The 15,702-nt window shown below is 42.5% G+C and overlaps 1 protein-coding gene and 1 pseudogene across 1 annotated transcript in view; both read right to left on the bottom strand.

The window, feature by feature from the left end:
* CHN2 (chimerin 2) overlaps window positions 1-15,702 on the bottom strand; it is a 304,029-nt gene that overhangs the window by 124,073 nt on the left and 164,254 nt on the right. Inside the window, exon 3 of the mRNA XM_077775468.1 lies at window positions 15,640-15,695. Within this exon, the coding sequence (XP_077631594.1) occupies window positions 15,640-15,695 (56 nt within the window). The remainder of the gene's footprint in view (window positions 1-15,639; window positions 15,696-15,702) is intronic.
* Window positions 10,778-10,964, bottom strand: LOC144241034 (small nucleolar RNA U3; annotated as a pseudogene).

Raw genomic sequence — 15,702 nt, forward strand, 5'->3', positions numbered from 1 at the left:
AACACATCCTGGTTAGTCATACATTCTGGTCATTTCCTCTGCATGGAATTCTAATGCTTGCTCTCCAAACCTTCTATGCCTTAACCTGGCAAAATTTCATGACTTAAAAATAAGAGACAAATTGTCTATTTATTTATTAAGTATGATTAACATGCAGTGTTAGGTGTACAATATAATGATTCAACAATGCTATGCATTACTCAGTGCTCATCACAATAAATGTACTCTTGATACCCATAACCTATTTCACCCATCCCCTCATCTACCTCCCCTCTGGTAGCTATCAGTTCCCTAAATTTAAGAGTGTGGTTGGTTGGTTGGTTTGCTTAAGTTCCACATATGAGTGACATCATATGGTATTTGTCTTTCTCTACTTATTTCCCTGAGCATTATACCATCTGGATCCATCCATGCTGTTGCAAATGGTAGTGTTTCATTCTTTTTTTTTTTTTTTTTTTGGCTGAGTAATATTCCATTGTGTATATATACCACCTCTTCTTTATCCATTCATCTATGGATGGGCACGTGGGTTGCTTCCCTTTTGGCTACTGTAAATAACGCTGCAATAAACAAAGGGGTGCTTGTAACTCCTTGAATTACTGTTTTCGCATTTTTTGGGTAAATACCCAGTAGTGGAATTCCTGGGTCACATGTCAATTCTAATTTTAATTTTTTGAGGAAGCTCTGTACTGTTTTCCGCAGTGGCTGCACCAGCTTGCATTCCCACCAGATGTGGACAAGAATCCCTTTTTCTCCACATCCTTGCCAATGCTTATTATTTTGTTGTTTTATATATATATATATATATATATATATANGTTTATTTTTATATATATATATACACACATTTATTTATATATATATAATGTTGTTGTATATATCCATCATATATACACATGGAGTATTACTCAGTCATAAAAAAAATGGGATCTTGCCACCTGTGACAATATGGATGGACCTAGAACGTATTTTGCTAAATGAAATAAGTCTGACAGAGAAAGACAAATGCCATATGATTTCAATTATATGTAGAGTCTAAACACAAAACAAATGAATAAACAAACAAAAAGCAGGGATGGACATGTAAATACAGAGAAGAAACTGGCAGCTGCCAGAGCAGGTGGAAGGAGGGATGGGCAAAATGGGTGCAGGGGAGGAGGAGGAGGGGCTTCTAGTTATGAAATGAATAAGTCATGGGGATAAAAGGTACAGCACAGAGAATACAGTAAATGGTCCCAAAATAGCGGTGTCCGGTGACAGATTGTAGCTACACTTGTGGTGGACACAGCATCATGTACAGACTTGTGGCATCACTATGTCGTACACCTGAAACTAATGTAACATGGTATATTAACTATAGTTCAACAAAAATAAAGAAATAATAAATAAGTGTAAACAACATTAAACAAGAGGTAAAATGCTGCCGTTTCAGGAAAATCTTCCCTGACTGCCCCAAACCAGCCTAGGTATTATTTCTTATCCTCTCTTTGCACTAAAGGCTGAGTTAAGAGCATAATCTGAGTGGAATTGGGACTGATGGCCTTTATGACCTCTAGAAGTAAGCTTTTTGAGGGAAAGGCATCTTTCTCTGTTGTCCTGGTACGCAACGGCACATCTTGCGCAGAGCTCTGCTTCAATGAAAGTAATTGACTGTCTGAAAGACAGCTCTGTTAGAGTTGATTTACATGCATGGCAATAATATAACAATAGTAATAACTGCTAATAGTTATTAAGAACTTGTAATGTGCCAGGCATTGTCCTAAGTACTTTCTTTACATATGTTAACTTGTTCAACCCTCACGACTAGCCAGTAGGTAAGATCTATTACACCCATTTCCAAAGGGTGAACCGACCCACAGAGAAGCAGAGTATAAAAGCAGAATGGGGCACCTGGGTGGCTCAGTCAGTAAAGCGTCCGACTTTGGCCCAGGTCATGATCCCATAGTTCATGGGTTTGAGCCCCCCATCAGGCTCTGTGCTGACAGCTCAGAGCCTGGAGCCTACTTCAGATTCTGTGTCTCCCTCTTTCTGCCTCCTTCCCTGCTCATGCTCTGTCTCTCTCTCTCCTTCAAAAATAAACACGAAAAAATTTTTTTTAAAAAAAGCAGACTATATTATCCTGGAGCTAGAGCCCCTAGGTATCACACTCTATTGCCTGGAATTGCATCGGTCCTATTTCACATATCCTTTCTAAAGCCCTTTGTTCAGTTTTTTTTTTTTTCCATGAAGTTAATTCATTCATATCCTTCCAACTACCCTCCACTGCTCATCTTTGTTTTCCTCTAAATTTAGCCAAAGTTGGTATCTATTGCTCACAACAGAATCCTAAGTGATGTTCCCATTAAATTCCAATCTCCAACACTGGAGCTGGGTAGCTGTAAGGTTTACCAAGCTCCACAGGGGATTCTGACACGTATGAGGACTGGGAAGCACACCTTTGGGCAGCAGTTCCAAAACATGGAGAGAATGAACACCTTTCTGGAAGCCTGAGATACCTTCCTAAGACTTCTACATTGATTTTGACCCAATCTACATGGATTTTTATCCAGTCTATGTGGATCTTGATCCTACTCTCACTGTAGGCTTCCAAGAACACGCAAAAGTCTAGCTGTGGGTAGCACTCACCTTTCCAGCTAGCCCGGGGCATCGTCCCAGAAGCTCCTTTTGACCCAGTCTTCCTTGCTACATCTTCCCTGGCACTCATTTCTTGGCTTCCTGTGTTGGCCCCCAACGCCCACCTTGAGCCCTCCCTGTGTAGACAACACAGTTAGGTATATTGCTCTGACTCTGCCCTGGCAGTTGGCTAGGGCTTCGTATTCATCCTCTGGTATCCGGAAGCCACAGCTCCACATAAAATGGCTCCTTCCTCCCACCAAGCCAAATCCCATGGAGGTCAGCCATATTGGCCAGACTGGCTGGGGGGGCCCCNGCAGGAGAATCAAACGTGATGGGTCCATCTGTCTATCCTCCTGATACTTCTTACAGACAGGCACCATATTTTTAAAAATCCCATAAAGGAGAATCAAAACTCAGGACTTGAGCACAGATAGAAATTTTATGTTAATATCTAATCTCATATTCTTCTTGCTTCAAGATGCAGTTTCCCCTTCCCTTGGTTTTTGGTGCAGATGAGAATCTGAGACTCTTCTCTATAGGAGAAGGTTTCCTAAAAGCTGTCTCTGTGTCATCAGATGGCTTGTTCTCTCACTAAACAATTCTTATTCTTCTTTTTCTAATAGATCCTATTTCCAGTCCTTAATTCATCTTCATTATTCTCCTTGGAACTCTTTTTAAATTCTCCAAATACCTCTTAGGTTCAGGAAAGCTTGAAGTACCCAAAAGAATCAAATCAAGGGAAAACTCAATGCTGCTATTACATTTCTAGGGGGAAAATGATGGGCTGAGGATACCCATTTAATTCCTCATTCTTGTTAGTAAATTCCTTCCTTCACAGCTTAGTAGTATTTGGGTTAAGTGGTCCTATGCATACTTTGGAAAAGGCAAAGGACGCCCATCATTCTCTTTCTTGTCCTCAGTCTTTTTTCTCCCTCCTTCTAGAAATGTAAGAGTATTTCAATTTACGTATTCAGCGTAAGTATTCAAATGCATGTGTTCCAACTGATGAATAAAATTAATCCACCTAAAGAAAAAAAAAAAGGCAGACACAACTTGGGAGGGGATAGAAGCGAAAGACTGTCTAATGAAACGTCCTCAATCTTTTTTGCATTATAATCTTTCTTTGGAGCCATTTTACATGCTTTTTTCTTCCTAATCATCTCTCCCAAATGAAATTTTAATACTAAAGATAGACTATATATCTGTTTATGCTCTATAGGTATATCTGTGCTTCACACATGGAAAGACTGTGCCCCCTTAAGAACTGATGTCTCCCTCCATCCCCTTGGGGTAAATATCACCCGATTGAGAACTCATTGTCTGGCACCATCATTATGGCCTTCAGAACGCTTTTAACATCTGTTCTGCCTACCGGGAGGTGGGATATCGATCTTCGGCTCCCTCTTATAGATAAGAAAGCCGTCCTTCAGAGTGGTAAATTTGCTCGCTCCCAGTCCTACCTGAGGCCAACAGCAGATTTAGGGTTGAAATGCAGTCCCTCATTTCAGCTCTAATATTCATTTCTCTGTTTCTGGATTCCATAAAATCCAGAAGCCTTTTCCCTATTATTTTAAAAAATCACCTAACTTAGCATTTCTCAAACAGGTGATCCCCCTAAAATAATTCCCAATGTGGTAATAAACAAGAGTGAAAGTGCCTTATTAATAATTGTCCTTGCTTTTGAACTCTTTTCCTGATGAATTAGTCCATGCTAAAAATTCCTGAGCTAGCTTTATGGTGCCCAGCACTATTCACACGAGACACTCTCCTGCTGTTCAGGGCTGTGCGTGCACCCACGAGACTGTTTTTTTTTTTTTTTTTTTTTTTTTTTTTTTTTTTTTTTTTATGTTTTATTTATTTCTAGGAGAGAGAGAGAGAGAGACAGCATGAGCAGGGGAGGGTCAGAGAGAGAGGGAGTGACAGACTCTGAAACAGGCTCCAGGCTCTGAGCTGTCAGTCAGCACAGAGCCCGATGCGGGGCTCGAACCCACGAACCGCAAGATCATGACCTAAGCGAAAGTCGGACGCTTAACCGACTAAGCCACCCAGGCGCCCCGAGACTGTTTTTGTTTCCTGAGCCAGAGCACATCCTGCCATTGCTCTTCTTGCACAATCTTTGTTGTTTCTTTTTGACCTTTTATTACGAACATGTTCATACATACCGAAAAACTGAAAGACTTTTATAGCAAACACTCATATAATCACCATCTAGATTTTATAATATCTGCTATACTTGCTTTATGATGTACCTGTTTATTCATCCCTCTCTCCATCCATTAATTCAACATTTTTAGGGGCTGTATTTCATAGTAAGTTGCAGACATAGTATGCTTTACCCCAAATGCGCCAGCATGCAAATCCTTAACCAGAATTCAATAACATGTCAACTTTTCATAGGAGGGTAATCCTAGCTTTATTCTTGAAATTAAGGAAAATGAGTTTAGTTGACATGTTCAGGTGGCATTCTGAGATCTACAGATTCCACACACCTCTTTAATTTCCTGCTTATGGAGTGTGCCCCCTTTTCTAACAGGCTACCATTCCTCGATGGGGAAAAAAGTGGCCATGAGAAAGCTGGTAAGAGAGTACCTGCTTATTGTCTCTGCTTTGGCCTTGTCTATCAATATACACGTGTTAAATAAGAAGGCCAAAACGTTTCTTAAAATGGCTCGGGATCAAATTCATCCTAAATAACAGGACTAAAATTCCCTCTTTTTTTTTTTTGCTAACATCTATATAGTACTTGGGAGATGGTAGAAATTAAAGACCAATTCTTCCCATATATAAATGCCAGGCGCTGTTGAGTGCTTTACATCTACTAACTCACTCTTCAAAGTTACTTTTAGTGTAGGACTAAGGGTTGGCCAGTGTTTTCTGGCAAGGCTAGATGGTAAACACTTTAGGCTTTGAGGATCATATAGTCTCTGTTTCAAGCACTCAACTTGTCAGGGGAGCCTTAAAGTAGCCATAGAGAACATGTAACGGATTGAGTGCTGCTATGTTCTATTAACACTTTATTTACCAAAATAGTCGACAGGCTATAGTTTGCCAATGCCAATGCTAGACGCACAAATTAACATTCTTTAAACTCCATTCTTCAAACGCAGTGTCAGAACATCTTACAGTTAACTCAAAACTCAGAGCTTTCCAGTGGCTCAAAGGCCTTTTGGTTTAATGGTGGGTCAGATCATCTCTTTGTATTTGTGCCCTTCCATCTCTTCTGTACCGGGAAGAGAGAATCATTAATTTTTAATCTATGAGAGACTGAGGCCAACTTAAAATCAAACTGAGTTAAGGCAGAAATTGGTTCAATTATGCGGTTAAACAACTCTGAAGACTAAAGGGGTCTGATCTGCATCCCTGAATCGAAGGGTATTGCTGCAGCATCGTTAAGCGCGGTCTTTGAGACATCATGGAACCCTGAGGGCCACAGCAAGAGCAAAGGGACAGCCCAGAAAAGTGTAATCACAGACTTGGTCGAAATAACTCAGGGAGCTACAAGAATGATTCATCAAGCAATCGATGTGTAATTACCTAGAAGGACACAAGGTGCTGGATGGCAACCAATATGCCTTTGTCCGGCTGTGCCAAGGCTCTTCAATTTCCTTCCACAGTGAATGGGGAGATGACACTGGCTATGTAAATAAGGAGGAATAAAGAGATACCATCGCTAAAGTAAAGCTTGCTATTCTGTCCACCAAGACAGGGAGATGCAGTGTACTTAGAGCTAATGTCAAGTAAGACTGATTTGTTAAAGGACACAGACAAAGGGGATTGATTACCAATGGTTCAATGTCAGCCTGGAGACGATGGGGGGAGTGGTAGACTGAGGCAAGGAGGTGGAGCCAAGAGAGTACCAGTGCTGGACTGACTTTCATTAGCAAATTAGTCACTTACAAACCTGAATTGAGAAACGCTCACTAAGCACACAGCTGATCTACTGAATGGAGGGACTTTCACCTTGGGATCCAGAAATATAATAATATAATTCAAAGTATTCCTGACATAATGACAACAGATTTGGTATTTTTATTAATGCAAATGTCCATTAAAAGCAAGGGTAAATTAGCAAGGATTTGTGCATAGTCTCAAGATAAAAGTAAATTATCAAGGACGTGTGCATGCTCAGAGCATGAGCAGGGGAGGAGCAGAGAGGGAGACACAGAATCCAAAGCAGCAGGCTCCGAGTTGTCAGCACAGATCCCGATGTGGGGCTTGAACCCACAAACCATGAGATCATGACCGGAGCCAAAGTTGGATGCTTAACTGACTCAGTCACCTTGGAGCCTCTAAATACTTTTAACTGTAATACAAACATAACACTAAGAAGTATAACAAACTGGGCAATGGGGTGGGTATAAGAAACCAGGCTAAATTAATTAAGTACTGACCATACTCGTACGAGGCTTCATGTTTGGCCTCTGCAACATTCCAGGTACGGAAAAGCTAGACATAGCAAAGAAAGGCAAAAGCAAAATATTTTTAAAGGGTGGAAAATAACATCCAAAAGGAAGTATATCTGGAGAAAACCCAGAAGGCTATGGGGTGACTTGGCATCTACTTTGAAGTTCATGAAGAGTCTAGCACAGCAGTAGCCAAACAGGAAGCGTCATCAGGAGACAAGGCATCCTGACTCTTCTATCTTAGAGCACAGGGAAGGGAGTAGGACACAGAGATCAGAGGGAAGGAGAACACGGGGTACGACAGCGGTCTTCACACTTGACCAAGTGTCAGGATAACATGCAGGATTCATTAAAACCCTGACTTCTGGGCCCTATCTTCAAGTGTGGGATTCAGCAGGTCTGGGGTGGGGCAGGGAATCTGCATTTCTGACAAGTTCCCAGATGACGAGGTAGCCGCTGGTCCCAGGACCACAGCTGAGAATCACTGGGTTGGAAACGCCTAGTCCTGGGTTCAGTCTGGGTGTGATTCAGACTCTGCCCCTCCTGTGCTCTTTGTCTCACTTCCTCTCGTAAAAGCAGAGGGGTCACGGTCCCCATGGGACTGCTGTGAGGAAAAACCAGTGTACAACTCTAACCCAGAGTGCTCTGGGTTAGAATTCCACATGTGTGCATTCTATTGATTGCAATTAAAAGACTGACAATAAGTAAAAAGGCAATATCACTGAGGGTAGACGTATTAAAATCGGGACAGTCTGAGATGATCCCATCCGCATTTTTCGGATGCCAAGTAGTCAAGGTTACAAATCTGTTTTCAAACGTCTTGCTGCCTGGCCGGCCAGGCCACACTCCCTGCGGAGACGAGGCTTGCCCAGGGCAAAGTGTGGCTTCACCTTTATCAGCATTATTTCTCAGTTAACATTTAACCAGGTGAATCAATGTGAAGCTTGTTCGTAAAACGTTATTAGGGCACTCAGTGCTTTGTATCCACTCTCCTTCTCGGACAGCCCTGGCCACACCTGAGATGTCGCTGGACCGGACCTCTGAGTCACAGAGCGGACTGCTCGAGGTAGCAGCTGCTGCGGAGGTGAGACATTTACTTTCTGTTGGGATGTGTAAGGTTGGCCCTAAACAAGTCAGCATCTCCTCGTAACCACTCTGCTGAAGTCTGGCCCACCCCACTGCCACCCCTCATCAACGAGTGATGGATCTCGGGCCATTACGGCTGTCACAGGTTAGGTAAGAGTAACAGAACGTGTGTTGTACTCCATGATGCCTTTTTTCCTAAAACAACTAATTACTCAAGGTCATCTCAAGTAATTATATAAAGGAACACACATGTTCGAATTTGACTTTCAGAAATAAAAATCACCCAGAGAGATCAAGGAAGGTGCTCAAGAAATTCTACTTATTATCAATCACTTTTTAATCTCCCCTTCACTTTCCTTGCTTGGATTTAAGAAGAAACCTTCCACCTTTTCCTCAATTCATGCTTCGGCATAGATACTGTTCTTTGATGGCTCTCTCCAATCCGGCCCACCTGTCTTCTTGGCTCTGAGCTCCCTGAGCCTCCAAATTCTGTAGCGGCTTGTCCTCAGGAGCCCCTCTCATGACATCACCTTGCAAATGACTAAATATTTATAGGCCAAAATATGAAGGCTCTGCATTACATTAGAAGAAGCTCAAAGTATTCCAAAGAGAGTGACTTCTTTTTCGGGGGGTTGTATATTTTGGTAGCCGGCAGTATAATAAGAAAGTTGTTTTGTTTTGTTTTTTTAAGCCACAAATTTTGGGGTTGTATATTTAGAAAAAATAAAACATCTGTCTACAATATTTTTTGAACATTGTTTTTACTGAAAGGCTTTCCTTCTTTACTACCGTAGTTCTATAACCAAAGCAAGTGAAGCCCAAGAGGAAATCACATCAAGAAAGGAGCCTGACTGCATTATGGAGTGAGCTAAACGCCTAGGAGAAATAAGGGTGAAAAGTGCCCTTTATTCTAGGTTGTGTCAATATGAAGGCGGGGGAAAGGAGACCAATGGAGAAAGTCTAGGTTGAGAAGAACAGACATATTTCTTACCAGGGAAGAAATAGCCTTCTGATCACTACACATTAAGCCAATTAAAAAGTAATGGGATTGATTTTTTGTTTGTGGCCTGCAGAATCAATCTCATTACGTTAGAGACATACCTTGTCTAAATGTCTTGAATCGGTAGAGTTTTCATGTTCCCCCAAATGCACATATGTTTAAAAACATTTATTTTCAATGAATAAAGTAAGAAAAGGGGGGAGGATTGTAGAATAGTAGATCTCCCTGAGTTTACTTTATTTATTTATTTTTTTTTAATGTTTTATTTATTTCTAGGAGAGAGAGAGAGACAGCGTGAACAGGGGAGGGTCAGAGAGAGAGGGAGTCACAGACTGAAACAGGCTCCAGGCTCCGAGCTGGCAGTCAGCACAGAGCCCGATGCGGGGCTCGAACCCACGAACCGCGAGATCACGACCTAAGCGAAAGTCGGACGCTTAACCGACTAAGCCACCCAGGCGCCCCTCCCTGAGTTTACTTTAACTCAGATTCGAAATGTACTGGGTTAGTTGAGAATGACATGGTCAATCAATATGGCCTTGTTAAGATCTTCCAGATATAACTAAGACCAGATAAATGCCTCAAGCTACAAGACTGTTAAGACTGCACAGTCCAGGTATGGCGAATCAAAATTTTAAAAGCATAATGATAAAGTGAAATACTCTTGTAGGCCGAAAGGAACAATTTTGACAAAGGTAGAAGAAAGCGAAATGGGCAGATATTTCGGGACATCCAAAACTAGAGAAAATAGGGCATTTAAAGTGATATTTACAAAGTGAATACAATTTACTAGCAGGTAAAATCCGGTGTTACCGCAATTTGAGCTCAGGTACTATCATCTATACTCGGCCGATCAAGAAAAAATAAGCTGGTTTTGGTCATGAATGCTAGAAATCTTAGTTCTACAATTCACTTTTGCATTAAAGGAAAAAAGAAAACCTTTCCAAAATATATTATTCTATGGCAAGAGAGGAAGTAAAGCCGCATAAAAAGGAGAACAATTTGAAGTAATAGTATGTAGTTTCATTTCCCTTTTTGGAAATTGCTTTTTATGATTCCATATTCACTCCAGCAATTTCAAAAGAGACAAATGACACCAAATCACTTAGTCACAAAAGAATTTTGACTTACTGTGTATTCTTTAGGTAATTCTAGTGGAACTTGACTTTAAATTAGTCATGCAAGTAAATCTTGACATTTTGGCCTTTTGGAAAGGCCAAAAGAAATTTAGAATATTCCGGGAAAAAAATATTAGTCTGTGTTTAAGTGAGAACTTACCATCTGCCAAAAGTCCAAGTCACTACTCTAATAACAGCATTGGGTAAATCTGATATGCTATTAGTAATAGTTTGAGAATTCTAAATTCCTTATGTTAGCGGTCTCAATTTTTTTTCCACCATTTTACCATATATTTACTGATTGCCCACTGCAGCTTGGCACTGGGTTCAATGCTAGGGAAGTCCACGCAATTAAGACTGAAGAAGTTTCTGGAGCTTGTATTCTCCTTGAGAAAGATACAGAAGTGACAAGCAGACAAAAAAAATAAAAGTATGTTAGATAGCGTATTAAGTGCTACAAACAAAATAAACAGGGTGATATGACAAAGGAGATCTGGTGGTGGGGACGGTCCTTTCTTTCATTTCTTTTTTTTTTTTTTTTTTTTTTTTTTGTTTAATCCACTCAGACTGTGTCCTCTCCCTCTTACTCCCCCAAAGGAGAACGATCATCAATGACAATACACAGTTGCCAAAGCAACACCTAGAGCCAGCCTCACGAAGCTCAGGAGACAACACTGCGATGGGGAGGTACTAGTTTTCATGGAGTTCAGGGAAGGCTTCTGCTATTAGATGAACTCTGATCTGAAACCCGGGCATGCAGAGAACACTGGGAAATTGCAGGCAAAGGGCAGATCTGAAGATTCTGTAGTGGCAACGTTGTGGTTTGTTTGATGGATGGCAGCAGAGGCTAGTGAGGCTGCAGGGCCGTGTGCTCTGAGGAGAATGGTGTAGGCAGGGAGGCGACCCATACTGGAACCTGGCCACGGCTCACAGCCTAGTGAGGAATCATGTTTTTATTTTAAGAGCAATGGGAAGCTGTTGAAGCTGTTTGATTTATATTTGATAATTATGATTGGGGCTCCTGTTTGGTGAATGGGGTGTGTGTGTGTGTGTGTGTGTATGTGCGCGCGCGTGTGTGTGCGTGCACATATGTGTGCGTGAGCTGCGGGGAGGGTGCCAGGAGTGAAAATGGGGCGATCAGGCAAGAGGCTGCTGACCAGCGATAATCTAGGCAAGACATGACGATGATCCAAACCATGTGGCAGTCACGGAGAAGGAAAAAAAGTGGGCAAATGCAAGACATAGTTGGAGGTAAACTTGACAATTGCTAGAAAAAATGATGAGGGTGGGAAGAGAGGAGTCCAGGTCTCGGGGCAGCGGTGGGGGGAGGTGCGTTCTATTTTGAATGTTAGGCTACAGGTGGCCTGTGGGACATCTCCTTGAGGAGGTCAAGTAGACAGATGGAGAGAAGTGTGTGGGGCGCAGGGAGAAGTCTTAGAGGTACACATTTGGGGGTCAATATTCACAGTTCCTTCCTCACCATCCAGGCACATCTTTGGTAATCAGTGAAATGCTTTCTTTCTTTCTTTTTTTTTTTAATGTTTATTTTTGGGACAGAAAGAGAAAGGGCATGAGCAGGGGAGGGGCAAAGAGAAGGAGACACAGAATCTGAAGCAGGCTCCAGGCTCTGCGCTGTCAGCACAGAGCCCGACGCGGGGCTCTAAGTCATGAACCACGAGATCGTGACCTGAGCTGAAGTCGGGGGCTTACCGACTTAGCCACCCAGGCGCCCTTCAATGAATTGCTTTCAAAATGGTGGACAGATAATTGTGGGAAAGGGCAAGAGAGAGTTTTGCATCCAAGCATATGTTTTGAATCCCCAGGCAAGGAACACTCAGGAAATATTAGTAGAGTGCTAGGGGCTGTGGCTGCTCGATAAATACAAATTTACAGTGGTGAGTCTCAAGAAAGCAGTGAACCGTCATTTCACTAGCCGACGATGCCTGCCTCTTCAGCCATTTTCACCCTCTGTTCCTCATCCTCAATATCCTTTGTCCTGGTGGTTTAATTCCTGATCCAGGCATCTTGCTTTGTTCTTGATCCCTGTCTCTTGGGCTTTCCCATTCAGAGAACATGGTCACTGCTCTCACTCTGTCCCTAATGACTGTCTCAAAACCTCCTCCTCAGGTTTCTGAATCTGCCTTGAATCACGAACACTGAGTGCTTATTATGTGCCGAGCACTACTCTAGACACGTACCACATATATCCCATTTATAGCACCCTGCCAAGTAGATACTGGCCCTTGGAGTAGAGTAGACCTTCACCTCCCTGAGGAAGTAAGTGCTTGGCTCTAGTTAAGTAGGTAGAAAGGCGTAGAGCACGAATTCAAAACAAGTCCAGCTGACTCTGCACCTGGGCTCCTCTGCCTGCATTTGCAAAGCTCCTAGATTTTGCCTGCTGGATCAGGCTGTCCCCTCGGCCCACACAGGTCCCCAGAGAAGTCTATTAGGTGGTTGGTGTCTGTTGACGGCCGGCAAGCATTCAAGTCATGCTGGCCTGTGTCTTTACCCTTGAGCAAGCATTCCATATCTGTGTGACTACAGACCCTCTTGGTGCTCTCATGTGAGTCTGTAACCTATTCAATGGGACGATCCTAACCGCAGAGGAGCCCCCAGCCTGGGAGGATACCAGGCATCAGGGAAACAACGGACATCAGAGCACACTGGAGTAACGCACAAGGTAGGGACATGGTGGCTGGGAGCAGAGAGGAGGAAGAGTAAGGAGGAGGGCAGCTGGACTGTGTACTGAAGGAAAACGCGGACTCTTAATAGCTGGCTAAGGGGTGAGATGGCAAAAGCAAAAAACCATAACTCATTGTTCAAAAGAAATAACACCATTATGGTGTTATGTAAATGCGTTAATAAAGCATCAGTGTCTCTGGCCACGTCCTCTAACCAAAGGCTTTCTGACTCCATCAGGCACATCCCCTGAGCATGCAGGTGCGGCACAGGCCAAGGAGACATGTGCTCACACACTGCCTGTAGCAGAAGCAGCAGTTAGTCTAAGAGGAGGCCGTGCTTTCACCTGAAGGAGGCCAAGTCCTGGGAGGCCCAGCCACGTGGGCAGGAACGATTTGCACTTCATGTTGCGCTAGAGGACAAAGAGAGCTGAAGCCGCTCCTGTTGGCTCTCTCCTCCAAGCAGCACCTGTTCCGACAGCACACGTGACCCTTCATGGCCGGACACCTGCCTAGCTGCATGGGCCCCATGCTGCCTGCCAATGAAATGGAGCTGATGGATATCCATTTCGTGCGAAGGTTCATGGTTGAAACGGGATATGGAATTCCTAGAGGCAAGCAACCTCAGTCCAGCATCAGCCAGATAACTTATTAATGAATTAAACCAATAAAGGTCGGAAGGTGAAAAGTTGGTTCAGAAGACAGACGAGGGGGGAAAAAAAAAGCTACACATGCACTATGTTCTTTAGTTACAGCAGATGGTGATGGCTTGTGGTACATAGTCCGCTTTGTTAAGGTGTCTGTGGCATTGCCTTCCAACGCAAGTGCAACATTAAAGAGAACTGTGGACCCTTCAGACCCCACTGGATGTCTGAAGGGTTTCAGCTGAATCCTGGAAAGATCTTCTGTGAAGCTAATCTGAATCTACCCATCTCTACTGCGAACATTCCACCTGGCTTACAGGACAAATGACGGTTCCAAAGAATTTGAGAAGCAAAGAAGTGCACTCCCTCTCACACATACACGCACACACACACACACATATACACACAGGCAGAGGTAAAATATTAGATCTATCATTAACTACATACATCATGATGTTCTCTTTTGATATGACACTCCAAGTATCAATAGCCAAGTTCTTTGCTGTATTCCCAACACCTAGATCAAAGTCAGAACACAGTAGGCTTTCCATATACATTTGTTGAATAGATGAACAAATGAGTATTTACAATGCCCTTGGATTTTAAGTTCTGGTACCCGACTTAGCCTGGAGACTTTTTCTCAATACCCCTAGGCAAAGTCCTTAGTTTTGTCTAATTTTTTAAACATTTTTTTAATGTTTATTTATTATTGAGAGACAGAGGATGAGCAGGGGAGGGGCAGAGAGAGGGGGAGACATAGAATCTGAAGCAGGCTCTAGGCTCTGAGCGGTCAGCACACAGAGCCCGACACGGGGCTCGAACTCACAAACCATGAGATCGTGACTCAAGCTGAAGTTGGACGCTTAGCCAACTAAGCCACCCAGGCACCCCAGTTGTGTTCTAATTTTACAAAACATTCTTTTTATGAAGATATCTGAATTCCTCTAACTCCCTGCAAGGGCTATATTTTTTGTGCTGGAAAAAAGTAGGATCGAAGGAATTGTTAATAGCTTGTGTGTTACTTATCTCCCCAGACCCTCTATTCCAAGCATCTCATTAAACATTTTGTATTTATCCGATTCCTCTTATTTGGATATTGTTGAATAACAAAAGGACAAAAGTCATCAGGGTTGGTGACCGGACATCAGTTGGTGAATTTCAATGTCCAACAGAAGTAAAATCTTACGTAGAAACATTTATTAAATAGTGGTAAGTTGGCTCTGGGTGTGGAGATCTATGGACCAAAGTCTCTGAGACAGGTTCAAAGCCAGATCCAGTCAGTCTGGTAGCCAGAAAGTACTGATGTTCAAGGATGACTCTCAAGAGTGTTGGAATTGGAGCCTTTTCCTCCTGATTAAGGCAGATGGGACTCTTTAAGTGGAATCTGCTACTGTATATTTAATCTAAGTATAATATAAAAAATAAGCAAGGACCCATGGGCCTTTGGGTGAAGGATATTAGTTTGACTATTACAGAAACTGGTGTCAGTGTAAAAATAGGAACTAGAACCTTAGCCCTGCCTTTCAATCTTGCTGACGCCCCAGATGATAAGGGAAGTGAAGGAGGCCTAGGGAAAGTTCTCTGGGCTGTGAGCATTTGTATGAGTGGATATATTTTTTAAGCTGATCTCCAATAATAAAAACAGTCACTTTTCTTGCAGGGATTTTTTTAACATCAAGTAAATGTGACAGAGCATAAAGGTTTGTTAAACATGAGTGTTGAGAGTACCTACATATATTATTCTCTGTGTTTTCTCTGTCGGAAGCATTCCATAATTAAAAAAATGATAAAAGAATCGGAACAGTAGGAATAAGGAAAACAACCAAAACCACACGTTTTTGGGGGTCTTAAAGGACGCTTAAGTTGCCTCTGCAATGGTTAAAAACACAAGACCTCTGACATCAAGTTAGTTTGTGAATATTTTTCAGATAACACCTGATTTCAAAATACAGATTACTTAGGCGTTAAATTTGGTGACACTTTAACAAACGTGAATGCAAATCAACTCCCAGGAAACCTGAAAGCCCTCCAACATCAACATAGTGCTGACAATTCATCATATTTAACAAGGTGTGTTGGAAATAGCTGAGTACTGACCTCCCCAGGACAAATGATCCTCTTGGGACGAGGGGCCTCTTGCTGTAACTGATATACTGCCAA

Source organism: Crocuta crocuta, unplaced genomic scaffold (assembly GCF_008692635.1).
Source record: "Crocuta crocuta isolate KB4526 unplaced genomic scaffold, BGI_CrCroc_1.0 scaffold197, whole genome shotgun sequence".
Lineage (NCBI taxonomy): Eukaryota > Metazoa > Chordata > Mammalia > Carnivora > Hyaenidae > Crocuta > Crocuta crocuta.